This window comes from Drosophila subpulchrella, chromosome 3L (genome assembly GCF_014743375.2).
Source record: "Drosophila subpulchrella strain 33 F10 #4 breed RU33 chromosome 3L, RU_Dsub_v1.1 Primary Assembly, whole genome shotgun sequence".
NCBI lineage: Eukaryota > Metazoa > Arthropoda > Insecta > Diptera > Drosophilidae > Drosophila > Drosophila subpulchrella.
This window is the reverse complement of record NC_050612.1, coordinates 24,512,890-24,533,790: the sequence shown is the minus strand read 5'-3', so window position 1 is coordinate 24,533,790 and position 20,901 is coordinate 24,512,890. Positions and strand designations below refer to the sequence as shown.

Here is a 20,901-nt window from a genome sequence, read left to right as displayed (position 1 = left end):
CTTTAAGATCATAGTTATCATAGTTACCACTTTTATTATAATCATATGCCTCATAAGAACATAAGTTTCACACTAAAAGATTTGGATATAAAAAAAAATAAATAATTAAATTTTGTCCTGTGTAGAAAGAGAGTCAAAAAGAAGGCTGGGCTGGTTAAAAGGTTCTCCTCGCAGCTGCAGGAAATGGGGTCAGGAAGTCCGTCAAGTGTCGGGAGAGATTCTCCGGCGCTGGTCTTGTTTGCGCTGACCAAATGGCTCAATGAACTGTAATTTGAGTGCCAGTGTCCCAAAATTTGCAAATTGAGTTCCCCGATAGCCCGTCTTCAACCATGGATCTCTTTTCTGCCCCGAGGTGTTCGAACGATCGCTTGCACGAAAAGGAAACGCAACCACGCGCACGACATTATCGTAAATATCCTTATATGAGTACTATCGACAAATCGAATACTCTTTGAGTTACTTTTACTAATGGATTTCATAATTTATGGAGGAATGTTAAAAAACAGAATCTTCCATAAATCCAATTCTGTAAATAAGAAGAATTTCAAGTAGTACTCTTTAATCGACTGATGATATACAAAATATGAAATAGAGCTACCTCTTATATTCTGTGGATATACCCTTTCCCAGTGCCCAAAGACAACATGCATTTAATTCATTCAACAACGCCAAGAGGAGAATCCCAACCGAAGAAAGAGAAGAGCAGGACAGCAACTACAAAAAAGTAGAGACAGAAAGTTCTGGGGTTCGTGTGGGTGCGTGTGTAATTTAAGACTTTCTCGCTTTAGTAGGTGTGTGCTTCACATGTCGTGTTATTTGTTGGGTCGCAAAACTGGGAAAAAGGGGGTAGAGGGGCGGGGGGCGTGGCAACTGCCACCAGATGGTATGATGTGGGTTCTTGGCCAAAAGTCGCCACAGAGCCCGTGCAGCTGGGGTCTCGTCTTACCAAAATTTTAGTAGGTGGTCGCACCTCCAGCAACAAATTGGGGTTTCAGTTAGGTCAAGAATGAGCAGGTTGTTTGAACCTGAGAAACGCCAGTTTCTTGCACAAAACGGAAGTGGAGTCGTTTGAGAACTGAGAAAAACATGACTTTCAGCTAAATCGTTCTTGATATAAATAACTGCAAAATGTTTATAGATAAAAGATTTAAATGCCTTTAAAAAAACTTTAAGAAATATGGTTTTAGATGTATATACAGTTCAAAAGGAATACATCAGGGACCCAAAGTTTTTATTTCTGATGTACCTATATACTTGGCTTTATTTTAAAAACGACACAGGATGCAGGGTTTTAATTGAAACCATCAACGTTTCGATAAGTGAGTTAAACAACTATCGGTCTTCCGCTGCACTCCAATTCAAATTTTTTCAGAGTACCAAAATGGCAAGGAATAACTCTGAGCGCTGAAAATGGAAAACTACAAAATAAGCCAAAAAACAGTTGTGTGTGTGTGTGTGTGGGAAAACCATTTGGGAAAATCCGCTGCATGTCCGAGCCACAGCGCTGTGGAAATGGAAAACACAATTAGATGACCTAATAAATATGCACACACGTGATACGTACCACTGACAGATGAAAAGAGACGAGGGGGGGGGGGGGGGGGGGGGGGGGGGGGGGGCAGCAGAAAAGAGGTAAAACACTATTTTCGGGTAATGCAAAAATTTGGCTGGGAATTACCTTGACTGTGGGGGTCGTGACTACGGAATGGTATGGATCGCATGGAATGGTTTTCCACAGAATGCCAAAGTGTGGGTCGACATAGGGATTTGCAAAATAGCCCTGACACTCGGCTAGGGTCCTCTAGTCCTCGCTTTTGTTTTCCCCTTATTGTTTCGGTTGCCTTTTATTGGTCCATTGCTGAAAAACGAGCGTGACTTCAACTGAGGAGGCCATCAAATGGTTTTGGTCATGGGAAAGTGCCGCTCGAATGAAATCCTTAAGAGATCATGGTTAAGAATGATTTTTCGAATCCCGGAAAATAAGGGAACTCAATTGGTTAGTGGGTTTCCTTAGTTTTATAAGTTCAAAACATTTGCTTGCAATATAGGAACTATTAAGCTTTTTTATTAGACCCCCTCCTTAAATATGCTTTATAAAGATCAAACATTTTAGCCATTTTTCGGGCTACACATTTCAAGGTAAGTTATATCTCCGGTGAAGGGTTAGATTATCCACGATCCGAAGATCAAGTCCATTAGCACCCATAGCAACTGCCGACCACCCAAGAGACCCACACATATGTAGTGCCCCAACCCATCTCGAAAATTTTGGACTCCCACCAACTCGCATCGTGTGATTCTCACTCTCTCTAATTGGCCCACTTAATGGCGACAGAAAGAGAAACACAGGCATTTTGTCTTGTCGAAAGTCGACGGGATATATTTTCTTACGGGATCCAGGCAAAGTAAAAGTTCCATTTCAATAATTCTGCTTGTAGAATAATTACCCCGGACAGCAGAAGACAAGACACCCACATGTGTGTGCTTAGTGTGGCCGCAATTTAATTAGAAAACACGACGCAAACGATTAATGGGCACCGAATGCATTTCGAAAGGAAGAGTTGCAGTCGTCTCTTAACCAAAAAAAATACACCAAAAAAAGCATAAGCCAGCCAGGAGAAATGCCAAAACCACATGCGGTTCGGCAATAACAGTAAAAAAGTGTAACATATATTTATCAACCGAAAAGCGACAGCAGAGCAACCAAAAAAAGGCTAAAAAAAAAGAAAAATAAAACACAGAAAGCTCACAAGGAAGTCCAAATTGTAGGGGCAATTGAGGGGGCGGGGCGGGGGGAATGTGGGTCAGCAGTCTGGCCTGTCCAAACAAAAAAAAAAAATAATAAAAAAAGTAAAGAGCGCGCTCGAAACGAAACCGAACTCAACACGCTTCAACATTTTCGATGATGATAAATGAGGCAGATGAACGCCAACGATAAAAAGACACCGCGGAAACCGCCGAAGAACCCAGCAGAAAGCTCAAAAAAAGGGGAAAAAGCATAAACTGCAGCAATAGCAGCATAAAAAGGAGTTAAATCTGCTGCCGAGGACAGTTGGGAGATTGTACAATGAGTCTAAATGCGAGTTTAAATGGCAGTTGATAAGCATTGAATGGGTTGATCGACCAACTGCATCAACTTTCAATTGCCGTGGGGAGATTGCTAAGTACGGAGATCTGATGGCCAGTTTTCTCCGCGAATGCGGGAATTGATTACTTATAATTGTTAGTGGTTTCTTCAGCCAAATAGAAGACTGCTCCTTAGAATTATAAAAACAGCTCTTTTGTCATATTTATAAAGGAAGAATTGTTCTTCCAATAACAATCATTATAATCCCAGTTATTTAATCGAAATATACGTTTAGCTTTTAAATTTAATTATTAATATTATCAATACTATTTATCTTTTTGAAAAAGCTAATAAATTAATCCTCGTTTTCAATAATATTATTATAGTATCTTGTCTTGTTTTAAACCAGTAGATCTTTTTCAATAACCCAAAAGGCTATCTCTCGAATTCTGTTCATCGCGCACTATATTCCTGAAGCCACCCTCGCTTTTAAGAAGCATTTTATCATCAGCTAATAAAAAGCCTTAGCCATAAATTGCCCAACCGCAAGCTTCAACAAAAGGAAGCGCCAAAAACTAAAGCGGCAACAAAGTGCAAAGAAAAAAGAATTTGGAGCAGATGGCTTATCAAAAATGTCTGAAAAATAAAAAAAAACTTCGCACAGACAGCAGACTAAGCCTAGTTTTAGAAGCATTGGCCCCGAGTTGGCCCCGCTGATTGTGTCAGGGAGATAACGAGCGGAACTGCGGTCTGTTCCTCACTCCCGCGCCACATAACCTCCATAATATTACCAGTATTACCCCCAACTTTTCAAGCCCCTCTCCGTTTTGGCGTGTGAAAGCGCAAATTCTGATTATAAGTCCAGGGAAAGGGAGGGGGAAGATCTGACTAGCAGCTGTAATTTATAGACTGACTCGGGCAGACAAATGTCCCTCGGAATCTCTTTATCAGTGCTGCCAAATAAAGCTTGCACTTGGGCCAGAAATAGGTTAGAAAATTCGAGACTGTTTCAGAGTTCCTAAAAATAATATTTTTTAAGTCCAAACTTTGACTTGAAATTTAGTAAAATGGGTAAAATTTAATACTTCGATTTTTCAATATACCTATTCTAAATTGTAATTCATTTTATAGTGTTATCTATTTTATTTATTATTAAAAAATATTTGTGCTAGCAATATTGCATTTACTATAATCAAATTAACTTGAAAATGCTTAACTTGATTTCTTTTGGTTAAAAAACATAGAGTTTAAGCATCAGTAAGCCCATAAAATCCTTCTCGCATTTTATCACCATAATCTATTCATAACCAGGACCATTTCGCAGCTTTCCATTTTCGCTGGCATCACTGCTCACACTATCTGTTCTCCCCTCAGCACTTTGCGCGCTTTTCATTTTCACTTCTCAACATTTTATTTGTTGCTGTTTTCGCTGTGCCTTTTTTCTCATGATAAATATGCGTGGTTTATCCTGCGGCTAACGGCAAATTATGGTTCTTAAATCCAGTGTGCCAAATGTTTCGGCTCCATTCCGACTGAAACTGTGGCCGCGGCACTATGGTAATGTTTGGCTAACACGAAAATGAAAATGGCCATAAAAACGGTTTCATAGGCATTTTCGTTTGTCGTTTTTACTTGCAGGATTTAACATAAACAAATTGGCGCGCTTAGACAGTTGAAGGCAATCCATAAAAATAGCATAGCGATTTTTCACATCGTTCCGATTAAATTATGTTTTTAGTTTCCGTCGCCTAAGGCGAAACAGTGTTTATTTAAAAATTAATATTTTGTGTTTTTTAATAGAGCGGAGAGTATTGAATGTGTTTGCTTTTATGGTTTTAAATAATCAAAAATTAATACTTGCATTTTTGTGTCAATAATATTTTATATCATATAAAAATCCTCGCTTTTAATTTGTCACAGTCAAATAGATTTATTTGTTTAATTAATAAACGAACGATACAATAACATAAAAACCACATATAATTTCCCAAAGTGCACCAAATGACAATCTCTGCATGTGAGCTTGGATTCTGCCCTTTCGAAAATCCTTTCGCCTAATTGTTTTTTCTGTTTTGATGGGCTCACGCTATAATCGAAACCCAAATCTGAGCAGCGAAATGATGCTTCACAAATTGAACTGTGAAAAGCGGGGCCACGCCCCCTCGCGGAGGCCGCCCACTTGACTCGGGAAAAACTTGGCAACTCCATTCGAAATGGGCCATTAAAACAGAGCGAGCGGTCTATAAAAACAACAGCCAAATGTTGCGCCCACTAACAGAGCTCACAGAATATCCAGCATGGTCTAATATTTATTTATCACACATTTTCCACGAATCGAGCAAAGTCCTGGCATTGGGAAATGGGAAAACCTTTCACTTGGCTCTTCCGACTGTCCAACTGTCCAAGAAAACCGCAGACAAAACCAACACATACTCCTTTGGTATTTATTTGTGTTTGTATTAATAGCAGCGTGTTTATAACTTAATAATGGCTCAATAAAATACAAAATTCGAGGAGTTTTCCTTTCCTGCTGCAGGCGGAGGCTGAGCTTTTCTTTTGGCGAAGAGCTCTTTTCTCAGTGTTGTCCTCTTGGCTAGTTTCCTTTCATGTTTGCTAGAGATCGTGAGAAGAGCAGTGTTAAATTAGGAAAACTTCTGCCTTCTACAAAATACATTAAACTAAAATTCTAGTTGAACATCCATTAAGTCCTGCTCAAAATATTTATTATCATTTATGAAAGACATAAATCTGCAAGTGTGTAGAAAAGGGCTAACATCAATAGAAAATTTATATGATTTTGATATGATTTGATATTTCTAAACTGGTTTAAATCAAGCTATAAATAAATTGGGTGCATAAAGGTTTTTAATAGCTAACTAACTAAATCCGCATGCAAATCTATTTATTCAGCAGTTAACTTGGAACCTTTATGGCTTTGTAACCATTTCGTATAGCTCATTTCGCCCATCAATATCTGGCTGTTTTCCACACAGTAGTCAACTGGTGGTGTTCAATTGGAGTCGCTCTCTATTTTTTTCGGACATCTTAAACGTGAGCGTTTTTTATTTAATGGCGGAGTTGCGAGGGGGATTGGGTTGTGGGTTGTGGGCTGGCCACGGTTTAGAAAGGCTAATGGGGAGTTTAGCTTGTTGTTTTTCGGCTCCGCTGCGCTTTTTTCATTGCAAGTTAATCAAATGAATTATTATTACAATAAATAAGCATATTTTGACAGTCGGTTGTTAGCTAAATGGCATATCAACTGCTGCAGCGGGGAGGCAATTGAGATAGCTGTCAGTGTTGGTGGAAATTGAAATGTTGTTTTAAATTAAAGTCGAAATCCCGAGGCTAATCAATTGTATTTTGGCTGAACAAGTTTCTTTCGTTTTTTTTCGGCTCTGTGGGAGCTTATCTAATGTTGGTGGGAACTATAGTCTATGCGACAAAATATGAAAGGCAAATAGTTCTGAGACTGATTTATTTATTTTAAGATATAAAATATAATTATAAATGTTTTTAGATAGTAGAGACCATCTGAGCTTTTATAAAAAATTCAGTTTCAGTAAGTCTAAGATTTTTGGAGCGGGAGTGCATATAATATATTTATATATTAGAAGTAGTAACGCCCCACACATTTTGATTATCATATTCGAATAACCATCCCCTCATTTCTCATCCTTTCCTTCCATTTTCTGCACCTTTAATATATTTTCTGAATCCGGCATAAAGCTCGAGTATCGCTGGATTTTCCCCTGCACTTTCCACATGCATTAAGCTTTAATCTTTGACTTTCTAATGCAGTTAGTCTTGCACATCATTACGTCCCGCTGGGGGCGTGGCAGTGGGCGTGCAGTGGAGTGGGAGTGGCAGTAGCAGGAGTGGGCGTTACAGGACCCCACCAAAAAAGCAACAAAAAATGAGGCTTCCTGCTTCCCAGCCCACAGATGAATTTATTGTTATTTGTTCGCGACGGCCGACTACTGTCCATAATTTCTCAACAAATCGTCGCTCAGCTGTCACACTTATCTTGGTTAGCCCCCCGCAGAATTTGCATATTTGCATATGGGGTTCGGTGTTATGGATTTGTGTTCGGATTTGGGTTTGGATTGGAGTTTGGGTTGGGTTCGGTTCGGTTTCTTTGTGGTCAGTGAAGCGCAGACAAATGGTAGAAAAAAAAGGAAATAGTTAAAATCAAAACACACCTAAGAAAACGATTGTGGGAAATTCGCTGTTTGTCGATGGAAAATCTCACACATATCTATGTGAGCACTTACAGTGGGTTTCATAAATAACAAAGGCCAGTGATAAGATTTCTAAGTAATCTACTTCTTTGCAAAGAATTGCTGTATTTAAGGGGGTGGTACAATTAAGAGATTTTCTCTGAGTCTCTTACACATTAATCTGTAGTTTACGATTTTGAAAAATACGGAATTTGTGTGTAGCTTTTATTAATTCTTTAAAATATTTAAAATAAATATATAATATTATATCAAATAAAATTTTAAAATTAATTTGAATACAAGTTTTTTTCACCTCGGGTCGCTTTGCCTTTGCGAAACGCACCTTCCATCTGATTTGTGCGGTGCAATTGCTTATTAACAAGTTGCCAAATGGTTTTACCACATTTGGCTAATGCCACTTATTGGCTTTAGGTTAGGTCTTTTCATTTTTCATTTTGCTATTTGTATTTTTTCTCTTTTTCCATATTTCCAACTGGATGTCAGTGTGGGCTGTCGTCACGCCCACAATCTCAGTAGCAGCCGCTGCAATTTGACAGCAAACCCAATGGGAAACTGGAACCAAGTTGGACTTGCAACCAAATTGGGAGCCCACCTCTACTGCCACTTTTAACTTGACTCGACTTGACTCATTTCTGGTTCCTCCGCTGGGGAATGAAATGCCAGCTTTTATGTCGATTCTAATTGTTTTATGGAGGTTACTAGGTGAGGTCTGGGCCGAACACGAAACCAATTAATCCCACTAATTACCGCAACAAAATCCGAACACATCCAATGATCGCCAAAATCCCTGTCCACCTCCATGGATCTCTGCAAATCGACAGACAGCTAAATTTTCGCGTAAAAGTTCAAGAGTTGAAGATACACATAAATCTTTTGTGGCGCCATCTACGGGTGGGAACATGGGACTTGGAAAATATGATCGATAGCCAGTTATTAATGATGTCGTTTTTACGATACTGATCTTTTGCGAAGGTTAACTTCTGATTGGCAACGATCTTAATCCATTTTTATAGGAAATTTACTGATCAAAGTCGACAGTTTTTATGGCCGATTTGATTTGTTATACAAAATTCCAGAAACTCAATTAAAACTAACGTAGTAAGTAGGATTGTTTATAATATGAATTGGGCGTTTTCTATGATACACTTCGTATACTTGAATTATAATACTAAAAAAGATCAGTCTAATATCGATTGACAATTTGAAAGGAGATGAGTTATATGATTTTTTTGTATTTTAAAATGACTAATGTAAACAAATTTCAATTTCATATGGGTGACTCACTTTCCATGGGCAAGAGTCAAGTCTCCATAAATATCCAAACATTTAATTTCACACATACCTGAAATGAGACAGAAAAAAACCAAGCGTGAGTAAATATGTCATTAAAAACGATCACTTGAGCGATGAAAATTGAAAATAAAACTGAGAGCTGCTCATGTTTCTTTGATGGTGGGATAATTGCAAGGCAAATAAATAAATAAATGTGCGAAAAAGGAAGCAGCGATCAACACATGCAAATGAGTGAAGTATCCAAAAATAAGGGGCAAATGGAATGTGCGGAGTGATGACGCTGTTTACATTTCAATTGTATAAACTTGATGGGCCCGAGGGTCTGAACAAATTGCGCATGCGCAAAGGCCGAGCAAATGCGGGTCAATAAATGGGCAACAACAAGAGAGTCTGCGAAAATGATGCAACCGTCTTAGCTTTTTTTCCCCGGCCTCCACAATCTGTTTACCAGAATGAAGAGGGAGCCAAGGAGGATCGGCCGAGCTGTTCATTAATTTCATAAACGCAAAAAGAAATGCAACAATGAAACCGAAACCTATACTTAAAAATAGTTACCTTCAATCCGGTCCCCGACCCCTCGTCTCCAGAAATCCTATCCCTCTTCATAGACAAAAGGCATTTGGCACTCCTCGAGGAGTGGATCGGGGTCCGGGGTTTGGGGTTCGGGGCTTAGGTTTCTGGCCTTGGCCAAGGCGTGTGTGATGATGATTATGGCCTAATGGTGGATAGCCTGTTGGCATGCCAGCAACAAAACAACAGCAACCTCCGATAATAACAACGAAAACAACAACAGATACACCATGCAAAAAATAAAAAATGCAATAGCAAATGTAAGGTTGTTATTTCAACTTTATAACATTAGAGTTAAACAATTCGATTGGAACATGTCTTCTCAAAAAGTTTTATTCTCAAGGATATTTGTTAAAAAAATTGTTATTTAATCACTGATCTGTGATCGTTGAACTTATTAGTGCTTCTCCTTAAAACATTTCAATAAAGTATCTAAGATCTCATTAGAAAAAGGAGCTCAGGCGACCCTTTATCGATAATGTTGAAATAAAAATTTTCAAGTTAATTTATTTTTCTCAGTGTAGAAATTCTGTAAGTTCATTGTTTGTTGGTGGCTGCGCTTTCTGCCGCGTTTGAAGCAGCGCGTAAAAAATGGCAATAATTTTTGCTCTGTGGCTGATTAGTTGAATGCCTAGTCCCAGTCGATGGCATGATGATGATGATGGGGCGGGATAAGATACGTAAAGGAAAGAATAATACAGTGCACTCTTCAGAAATTTGAAGCATCTTTTATTCTTGATAGAACTTTATCAAAATTTTTAAAATAATGTATTATCAAGCAAACTTTTGGATCTGGGAGGTAGGAATAGGTGGTTAGGAATCAAAACAAAATAAACATTAGCACAAATTTAAAATAAAATTCTAATTAACCAAACGACATGGAAAAAAACTCTACTGCCTAAAAAATATGTTTATTTTTAAGAAGATAAATTACTTAGATAGCTCTGTACATACCGTAAATTAATGATTATAAGAACATTAGTCTTGTTCTAAAAAATTTTCTCCTAGAATAAAACATTCTGTAATTTCTGCTTCAATACCGATCATAATCGTTTAAGAAAACTAAAAGCTATCCAAAAATAGCTCTGTGCTCATAACTCAGTTGGCATATCTCAGCCAAGATCGATTACTTCGGCTCAAAGATCTGCAGCCAGACAAATACAAACGTTTCCACATTCATTTCGATTCTTGCAGGTTTTGTTCTTTTCTCCGATTCTTTTCTTTTATTTCCTTACCATTTCGGAGTGGTTCGGTGTTTTTGCGGTGGGCGTTCTCTTTTGTCCATTGCAGATCACCCCGTCCCCTTCCGCCCCCGCGCCTTGTGACGCTGACAAATTGTTGGGCATATCAGTTTTTATATACTTTTTAAAGTTCTGTTCTATTCTTTTGTCCATGTGTAACAAATGAGTTTGCTGCCAATGTAAGGTCCAAGAAAATCGAGAAAAAATCACGCCCAAAGCCCATATACACCTGGATATACTAAGGTGTGCCTGTGTGTGTGTGTGTGTGTAGCTGCACTCAAGGTCGTTTCATTACTCAGCGGCGTCCTTGGATAATTACACACACGCCAAGAGACCCCAAGACCACAACAATAATAACCCAGAAAGGGGCGTAGAGGGGGCTCTTGAGCTTTTACCGCAGCTTCGTTTTTCAATTTTAGTCATCATAAAAAATCGCCAGGCGTACGTAGCAGAAAGAGAGGGACTGAGCTGGTCGGAAAGAGACGGGGACAGTCCAGTTCTTCCACGCAGGCGCAGCGGCAATCGGATCTCTCGCTCTAACTGTCTCTCCATCTCGTTCCCGCTCGCGTTCGCTGGTTTTTGCATTTTCTGCAACATTACTTCCTTTTAGGCTTCTAATCGCTGGCTGAGTCAACCCCAAGTACAGTACTGACCCATTATGAAGTATGTACTGTTAAGTACTATTTTAAACAATATGTGAAATGAATAATTTTCGTGAAATAACATTTTGGAAAAAAAAAAACTGAAGGTTGCAATGAATATCAGAACAGCATTGATTTGTTTCAGTTTAAAGGACTTTTTTAACAAATTAAAAATTGAACTTGGAATATTCCTTAAAATCTAAGGAAAATTTAAGAAAAACAGAACAAGCTTCGTTTAAATATTTAGCTCACTATAGTCACTATTAAACTTAATGATCATTCTTAAAAGTGTCTTATGAATAGTGGTTCCGGTTAGCGACTGATCACTGTGGCAGTCACAACAGCTGGAACACACGCTGGCCTGTGCATTCGTGCGAAAGTCCGTCCGATGTCTATAGCTTCGGTCCCCTGATATCCCCAGTACCCCTTATACCCCTTAAACCCCCGATCGCCCCACCATATGTCCGTGTGTATATATTTCGATCGCTGGCAGAGGAACGTTTCTAGTTTTGCGTGCAGTGGAATGGAATTGTGGACCAGGCCCAGACCGCGGGGTTCAATGCACCGACTGATTCTGAATCCGATTCTGCAGCATTCTGGAGAGCAGCGCAGTCGCGGCCTGCATTTTGCTTGCCTCTGGCATTTTATGCAATTTTTTTCGCCATAGCCGTGGCCTGGGCTTTTTCCTCTTTGTCTATAGCTTTTTTATTTGCTTTTATCTTGAAGTGAGTGAGCTGGATGCGCTATCCTAGGGTTGGGCATCTGGGTTCGGGGGATAAGTTTATCGTAGACTAAGAATAATTTAGATACTCTGATCTTTTTTTTTGGAAACAATGAAATCTAAATGTTTTTAACATTTTTAGATAAAATAATGCGATGTTCCTGAATATACATATGTGTATTTAAGATATATGATATAAGCAGCAGGCTAAAAACTACAATTGAAAATAATCAAATCTTAGATTATATTATAGGCCTCACTAAGACACAATCTTTTTAAATTTGTATATCTTTAAATACTAACTTTAAAGCTGGTATATGTAACTATTATAAAACGAGATGCACAAACGAAATCTGAAAATAGCGAATAAAGTCTCAATTGAGGTAATTTAAGTAAATACAAATAGCTAACGATTTTGATCTCTGGACCCCACAAGCCATATGTCCCACTGGGGAACCCCCTTCTGCAATTTTAGGTCTCCATTACCCGAGTCTTTGGAACTGAAGCTTAAAAAAGATTCAGACAGCAGCTGTGCTACACTTCTGCGACTCTTGCCCTTGCCTCTTTTATTTCTGTTGGTCTTGGCCATTGTTAGCGATAACAATAAAATGTGGGTGGGTTGAACTTGGACCTCTGCCCCCTCCGCCGTTCACCACATTTTTCCCCTCGTCCGAAATCCATAATAATGGGAACATGGCTATCCTACAGACGAATTACTTTCAAAACAAAACTCGAAATCGCACAACTTGTAGATGACCAAAGCCCCCAGAAGAAGAAGAAGAAGCAGGGAAGAAATCACTGCAAGACGGCTAAGAAGAAGAAGAGGAAGCTATCTTCCAGGGGAAGAAGCAGATAGAGCTTAAGAAGTCCAAGCCAAAGTTGGATTATTCAAGCGGAGCAACCGCCAATGGGCAGCTGCTCTGGGACGCGCTCCCTCTCTTTCTTCTGCCTTCTCCCCTCTCTTTCTTCGCGCTTCTTTCCTCTCTTTCTGTTAGACAAGAATAGCAGACGAGGTGGGCGAGGGAGGGGGAGGAAAAAACAGAACAAACGGCAGTTTTATGTCGCCGGAAGCCAGGCTAAAAACAATTCTTAGAGTTAAAAAAAATAAATAAAAAGTTGAGAATCGCAAGAGAGAACCAAGAAAAGCCGAGAAAAATGGTAGAAAGGAGGCGGACGCAGGGGGGTGGGAGCCCAGTGGCTACAGGAAAACCCCAAGCTAAATGCATTTATTTATAGCACATTTGACCACTCGATAACTTCCTTATGTGTGTGTAAACAAAGAAATCATTTCTTTTTTATTTATTTATCCCGATATACGTATGTATTTCGCCACTAGAACGAAAACATAAATACTTATAAGCGGGAAAGATTGTAAAAAGGGGAGCTAGACAGGTGTACAGCAGGTGATGGAGAGTTTCGGATTAAAGATCGCTACCGGTGCAAGATTATGCAATTAAGGATGTTGCTTTTTTGATACCATTTTGTTAATAACTTTCATATCCCTTTTTGAATGTTTACAAGATTTCACACACTTAAATTTTCAATCATTTTCTTTGGTTCCCTGAAAAACACTTTCAAACCATTATTTTCCCACTAATATTAAGCCACGTCAATCTGATTCCATTACCAGGACGGGCAATTTCCGAAAGGAGCACCTGCTGAAACCCACCGCTCCATCCAATCCCTGCTAAATCAATCCCCCTCCCCGGCCGCAAAACCTCTTCTGGATGTGCGTAGGCCTTTCCCTTTGGCATCATTATGCCCATTTAATTATACCTTTTTGCGAGAACAACAATTTCCGAATAAATCACTCAATCAAAATAGAGAAAAGCGAATGCCAGACGGACTCAACACATGACAGGACAGTTTCCCACAAATCGCTCACAGCGAGCAGGAAAGCGAAGAAGCCGGCTCCTCCAGACCACATAAATACATCAAATGTCAAAAAAGCGAACTTGGCCCGCAGCCTGGCAGCAAAATACTAGGAGGTAGGCGTCTGGAGGATGGAGTGGAGGAGGGCCTTTTGGGGGCTGGCCACATTAAATAGCAAATAATAAATTAATATGCCGTAAGTTAATAATTACGAGTCGAGATTCTCCCAGGCTACTGGAAAGCCTCCTTCTCGGCTTTATCTCCAGCATCTGTTTGTCCATCTCTGTAATGCCAGGGACCAGTTCAGTCTGGCGCCCCCAAGGAATCTCATTAAATGGGGCTCGAGCCTCGGCTGAATGTGTTTGCTTTGTTTTTCCTTTTGTATAAGGAAGTTTGCTTCGTTGCAATTGCAATTTTTCTAAATTGCCTTTTATTAGAGAGTGGTCAGTAGGCAGCCTTTTTTGTATAAGCTTCAAGGCGTCCTTTATTAGAATCTAAGATAAAAGACGCCAATAAAACTGTAAAATAATCTTAAAATGTAATTTATTTTTGAAGTGCAATAATATATTTTAAAATAAATGGTTTATCTAGGGAAATATTATTTATTTTTCTAATTATTTAAAAAAAAGAAATTTCCTATGCAATTTTAAGATCTGTATATTCGTTCAAAATATGTTGCCTTGGTCTTGGTTTTAAATTTCATTCGGCTTATCCACTTAAACATGAAATAAACCCCAAACGGCGGGAAATGTGCCACGGATATAATCCCAAGTTCTATTTTCATTGCATTTTTATCTTTTTGTAATTCCCGTCCATTTTTTTATGGCCTGCACCTTTCACGGCGTTAATTAATTTGGCAGAAGTTCAGCAAAAGTTTACATAACAGCAACGGAAACCGTTATGGCAATAGCAGCAACTTGTTAGACAACACACTCATCATTTTCCGAGAAAATCCCACAGAACGATACTTTTCCCTCTTTCGCAATCTTTTGCAACAAGCTGACAAACATTTCAAACAAACAAAAATTTTCCTTTATTTGCCAAGTGCATTGAAAATGTTCAATGCCTCGACTGCAAAGTCGATAAGGAAAAAAGAGAAGACCCTGGATGTTGGAGGAACTTTATGTTGGGTCATTTGTCAACATTTGCATGGGCTATCAAATGTCTGCAGGGAAGGGGAAATTATTAAGCCATCCTAGTTGTATCCATGACAAATGCTACGTAATCAAAACAACTACATATAAAGGAAAGATTAAAGAAATTTCATGGTACAAAGGCAACTTAAAATTGCAAAAGTAAAATATTTTCCGAATTTTTTATTTTTGTAATGAACTTATTAAGAGAGTTATTTATTCAGTTACAAAAATATTATAGGCAATAGATCAAAAAATATGAGACACAAAAAAATGGTTTTAAGTTCAAACTTTAAGCCCTATCAAAATTTTGTAAATGCTAAAAATGTATAAGATGTTTTTATTTATAGTTATATTTTCCCCTGTTATCTAGTCTTTAAAAAAAGTGTTAGTTTTTAAATTGGTAAATAATGTATACTAACAATAAAATTAATGCAGTCCCTGCCGATTTGAAATATGACCACAACCGTTAATGAGTCTCACTTTATTCACCCCACTTCCACCATAAAACTCAATTAAAGTGCAATTGCAATATGCAAACTCCTAAAAAAAGAATGGAAGTGATAGAGCCATCAACAAATCAAGCACTCGAAATGACTTAATAACATCAGGAATCACCAAGAATAAGCCGAATAAATGAGACGAGACCTGCGAGGAGAGATCCCCAAGATAGCCAAATGACTTAATGTGCGGAGAACTGTAAAGTCCCCACACATGCAACATGTGAACCCACATAAACCCCGGAGTAAATGAAGAAACAGGCAACTGAAATCTTGATCTAGATCAGGAAGGAAATCAAGAGTCGTTATAATTGATTAACTGCAACAGAGTGCGGCGATGGGGAAGGAGTGAAAAAGAGGCAGCAGTAAAGAGAGCCATAAAATGCAGATGAAGAAGAGACCGAAACAGGAAGACTTTTTCACCCGAGATAAAGAAGAAGCAGCAGCGGAGACATTGGGCAGTCACGCATGCGCATCGTCCGTCTCCCTCTAGCTGGATGTTCCCGTCTCTTTCTGGGTATATTTGCTATTTTCGGATACTGGCCAGAAAGGGAAAACAACCGTTGAGCAGCGCATCGTTAGAGAACAGCTCCAAAGTATTACGGTAAAAGCCGTTGCTGTCCTGCTCTTGCCTTGACTACACTGTACCAAAAAATACCTAAAAGAAACCTGGTCTTAAAAACAGAGCAAAAAGTAAACTAGTCCTACATATAAAAAATACTATAACCTCAAAGTTTCAATTTTTTAAAGATGTTCTTTGAAGAAGCAATATGTAATATTGTTTGATTCATATTCGTTAAAGAATAAAATATCTCATTCGGAAATTCTGATGACGGTCTTAGCTATAGAACAATTTTTAAGTATACACATTTCGAGACATAAAATGGATTTTTATGTTTTTAATTTTTAAACTTAGTTAAAGTTGAAAAATCAGTTCCAAAAGAAAAAGATTTTCGAAAGGCTTTAAAATTGTAATTAAAAAAGCTACTTGCAAATAATATGAAAAAAATTTTAATTTGAAAGTTGCCATATTTTTTCCCAGTGTAGTTGGTTGGGAGATAACTTGGCCGCTGGCAGAGGTCATAAAAAAAGGCGGCGGGCGGGGGATCTTCTCTAGACTGACAGATGCGTGCAAGTTGGCCATAAAAGAGCCCCAACGAGCTGAGGAATCGAATCGAGCCGTGGAAATAATTTAGCTGACACAAGTCCGGTACGCGCTGTCCAGTGTTCACTGTCCATAGAGTCCAGTCAAGTGTCCACTGTCCACCGTCCAGTGTCCGATGTCCAGTGCTGGTCTTCGTCGACGTTGTCGTCTTAAGGAAATGCATTAAATGAGAATCAGCCAGACTCTTGGCTCAAAGGAAAAGGGGGCGGTAGGGTGCTGGGGAGGGGCACAAGTTTGTAATTTTACAGTTAGAATCGTCGGTAGCCAACGGGCAGAGGGAATTTGGCTAGGGAAAAAGACACAGACAGCGACTACTGGACAATAAAATCAATCGAAGCGGGGGGATATGCCTTCTATCAGTTGTTGAATGCATAACCGATGTTCATGGGCTTGGAAAGCTGAGATAAAAACGTTAGAAATTGCTGGCAATTTTCTTTTATGGTACTCATTACTTATAATTTTTTTCATTTAGGTGCAGTCTTTCCCATCATCATTATTTCTATAAAAATATTTACTTTGCATTCTATTACATTTTACATGATTGATATTGCTTTAATACATATTCGGGCAATCAAAATTAAAATTTCAATTAAAATTCTGAAAAATGTACCATTCATTACTATTATAGTTATAAAAACTTTATTAAAATATATTAAGATGTTTTTATGCATCATTGTTTTTGAAAAATAAACCGATTGATTGGGTTTTTCTCAGAACCTCCATTGTGCGTGGCAATCCTATCAAAATATTTCCGCATTGACTTGTTGCAATGCTGTCCAAATGAAGTTAAAACAAAAGCGGAATCGAGACCAGAAGAATTTATCGAATACCCGGCAGAATCGAATCCTAATTAGGACAGATTTAGAAAGGTAGATAAATATTATAAAGCTATCAGAGCCGGGGTCCCCGTCCATGAGGGAATGTATGCCAATCTATGGCCATATTTTTTATAGATTTCCATAATAAATCTCTGCAGTCAATTGGCCAAAACCAGACGGCAGTGGACCCGAAGCGAGAAGAGTTGCAGGGAGCCTAAAAATCTGTCCATGACCTTCTTTGGATGGAGATATAGAGTGAAGTGCGGAAAGTTCTCGAGAATGAGAGGGGCGAGGGTTTTTTGGGCACGACTTTGAACTTGGTTCGGATTTGGTTTGGTTTTGGTTTTTGTTTTGGTTTCGGTTTTGGATTTTGGGATCTGCATGAGGACAAATTGTGCCCAGCATTTGGCATGCAAAATGCGATCTTGACTAACGCGACTCTCTAAATCTTCAAATTATATGCTGGCCGAATCGTGCTGAGGAAAACCTCAGACATTTTCTTTCACTTTGTCGTCCAGGGGGTTCCTGTCCCTTTCCATGGCTTCTCATGTCCAAACGAATGAAATAGAAAGAAGATGATCTTCTGCGGCTGGGCTAAGGCCTTTCTAGGTCGACTTCATCCAGCGATTAGTGGCTAGAAATAATTTTATCCTCTTTCTCCGGCTTCTTTCCATTTTATTTTGTTTATAATCAAAAGTAAAATGATTGCGATTTCGTGTTTTGGGTTTTATTTTTTTTTTTTCTGCAGGTATTGTCTTTCTTTCTAGGAAGGTGACCCAGTTGCAGGCTTTTTCATTTCGCAACTTGCGGTGATGAAAGTTAAAAGATCCCATCCAGCAATTGTCAAAGGGCTTAAATTGGGGAAAAAATGGGACAAATGCACAAACGACCCCTTAAATATTTGACATTTTTATTGAACCAACTTGTAGCTTTATTTACCTTAATTACCTCATCGAAGGACTCACCTCACATAACACTTATATCGGCCCCACCAATCCCTAACACATTTCTACAAACCGCAAAAGCCTAAGATTTATATTCGTGTAACCGCAAAGGCTTAAATAAGCCTTACCCCCTTCCCGCCCAACGTTGCGTATGAGTAATGTCAACATTCAATACTTTTTTTCTGCTACCCCGATGAGTCAAAGGCGATGACAAAGTGCAAACTAGCGATTACTTAGAAATTATTTGTTGTAATTTAAGACCAAAAAATGGTGGGAGTATTTTACTATGATTTCTATCACAATTTCTTGATCTTATTTTATTGTGTAAACTATCAAATTTTTTAATCTTTTTTATTTCAAACTAATTTATAAAAATAAAATATATACATCTAACAAATATAAATTGCTTAAAGTATGTAGGTATGTTTTTCAATATTGAGGTTAATGTAAAAAAATCGAAAACATCACTCAAAAGAAAAAATAAATTATTTGAAATAATCAGAATAACAGAATTTGTAATTTTTAGCTGCTTCAATAATTGCACCCAGTACGTAAGACCACCTGATGATCTTGACTAAATGCGTTAAGGCTTAAACTATTTAGTTCACCAATAAATAAAAATAAAAACAGATATTACTACCTTGTTTGGCTATCAAAGCAGCTCGTCTCTGTAGGCGATACATGTTGGCTGGTCTTTACTAGGTATTATTATAAAAACTTCACTTTGTAGAGGGTTAAACTTCACAAAAACGAACAGTTCATTGTTAAGGACCTGTTTTGTTAATTTCTGCGGTTATTTTCGTAACTATTTTTTCCACTTTCAGCTACACCCGCGCCACACAAAAGAGTCGTTGAAAAAAACAGAGTTTCAGTGGTCTGTTTCTGGTTTAGGCAAAAGTCCGAAGTCTTGAGTTGAAATCGAGTTACGAACGCCGCTTGGACCGCTTGAGATGACGTGCAAAATTGAACTGAACTGAAAATTGAACTTCCTGCTGCTTGCAAAAAAAAAAAGTAAGAAGAAAAAACTAGCAGCCGAGGGAGAAGAAGAAGAGTGGAAAAAATGTTATATCTGGGGATCGAAGAGGCGAGACCTCGTGTAGGAGTCTGTTGGTCCCGAGAATCGTATCGAGAATCGAGCAACTGCAACTTGTTTGGCTCTCTGTCCCCATCACCCTCCCGGCCCCCAATTCTCCTGGCTTCTCCCCTCTCTTTCTCCAGCACTGTCTCACATCAAGAGCAAAATCAAGTTGAGAGAACTTTTTGCAGCGAACGAATCGCGAAAAAAACGCAACAAAAAATAGCCAAGATCTTCAACGAGGCATAAGGTAAACAAAACTGGCTAAAAGCAACAAAAACAAATGCAAGATCAGAAGAAAGAGGAGGGGGAGAATCGGGGAGCTAGGGGAGTCAGGGGCCCCAAAGAAGAACTTGTTTCCATTGTCCATAGTTGGAGTGGTTCGGCACTCGGCGTTACAAAGTCTTCGGACTTAAGAGCTCCCGCGGAAGAGAGTCTTCGGGAGAGAAGATAGGCTAAGAGAGGTTCGAAGCAAAGCCGTTGCAGGTAGTTCGGCTCAAACAAGTTCGACTTGCAACGGATTGGCAGTGAACTTGGATCGAGGTTGTGATCTTGAGGCTTGCATTGAGGGATGGGTCTTCATAGTGCAATTTCCTAATTGGTTATTAACCATATAATGACAAAAGTCCAAACCATAGATTTTTCAAGAAGCAAGATATTATTTATACATTTTATTTCCCACATTCATTACTGTCTGAACCTTATTAACACTTCTCCTTTTTTTCAAAATGCCTAAAAACTTTTTCATAATACCACCCAACAATTAATTTGTATTAAATGTCGGATGAATACTCTGTTTTGACATTTAATACAAATTAATTTGTTTAATATTTTGGACACATGACCTTGTTATGTTGCTGATCTCTTTGTGATTGATTTTCATGCTACTGACATTTAAACGTCAATTTGCGAAAATCAATTATCAACCAATATGTTAATGATTATTTTGGAGCCCGCATCTTTGCAAGTAATATATTAATCTGTTGGTCAGCAAAGTGCACCTTAAAACTTTATGATACAAGGCAATTGAGAACTTTACACACTTCACAATGTTTCCCCCTCCCAACTATTTTGTTCCTTCGTAAGTACGATCCATAAACAAAATGCTTAAACATCCGCACTTAATAACCAATAACTACCGTGTAAGTACGCTTGAGATCGCCCACATTTTAAACGATTTTTCCCCTTCAACCTGAGATGCCTTTTTCATCCAATTATGCAAAGAGGACTAGAGGGTATGTAAAAGTTGACACATAAAACGAGATAAGAGGCGATTGTCGATGACATTCGAAATCAATAATCAGATCGTTGTCGTTGCGTGTAAACGAGCCATCAAAAGCCATAAAAATTAGCCCTTGGCCCAGCCCCCAAAACGGTCGTAAAAGTGAAGAAACCGATGCGATCCTCGGAGTAAATGTGCTATAAGCCATAAACCGAGATTTGATAGTTGCATTATAACCAATAAAAACCGATACTACCCGAGAACGTTTTCCATTTTTAATGCCCTTAGAATGGGGCAACAAAGTTGTTGGCTTGAGACGAGCTTCAACTTGACATCTCAACCAAAATAAAAACACGAGAGAATGCCAAAAACAACAGAGAACCATAAAGCGTGAGAACATA

General features: G+C 38.6%; 1 protein-coding gene across 4 annotated transcripts in view; it reads right to left on the bottom strand.

The window, feature by feature from the left end:
* Positions 1-20,901, bottom strand: part of LOC119554758 — a 120,437-nt gene that overhangs the window by 43,077 nt on the left and 56,459 nt on the right. The window contains exon 1 of one of the 4 annotated variants that reach the window (XM_037865789.1): positions 18,844-19,132. The exons of the other annotated variants lie outside the window; for them this stretch is intronic. Within the exon in view, the coding sequence (XP_037721717.1) occupies positions 18,844-18,886 (43 nt within the window). The 5' untranslated portion in view covers positions 18,887-19,132. Of the gene's footprint in view, positions 1-18,843; positions 19,133-20,901 lie in introns of those variants that run through there. 4 annotated transcript variants of the gene reach the window in all.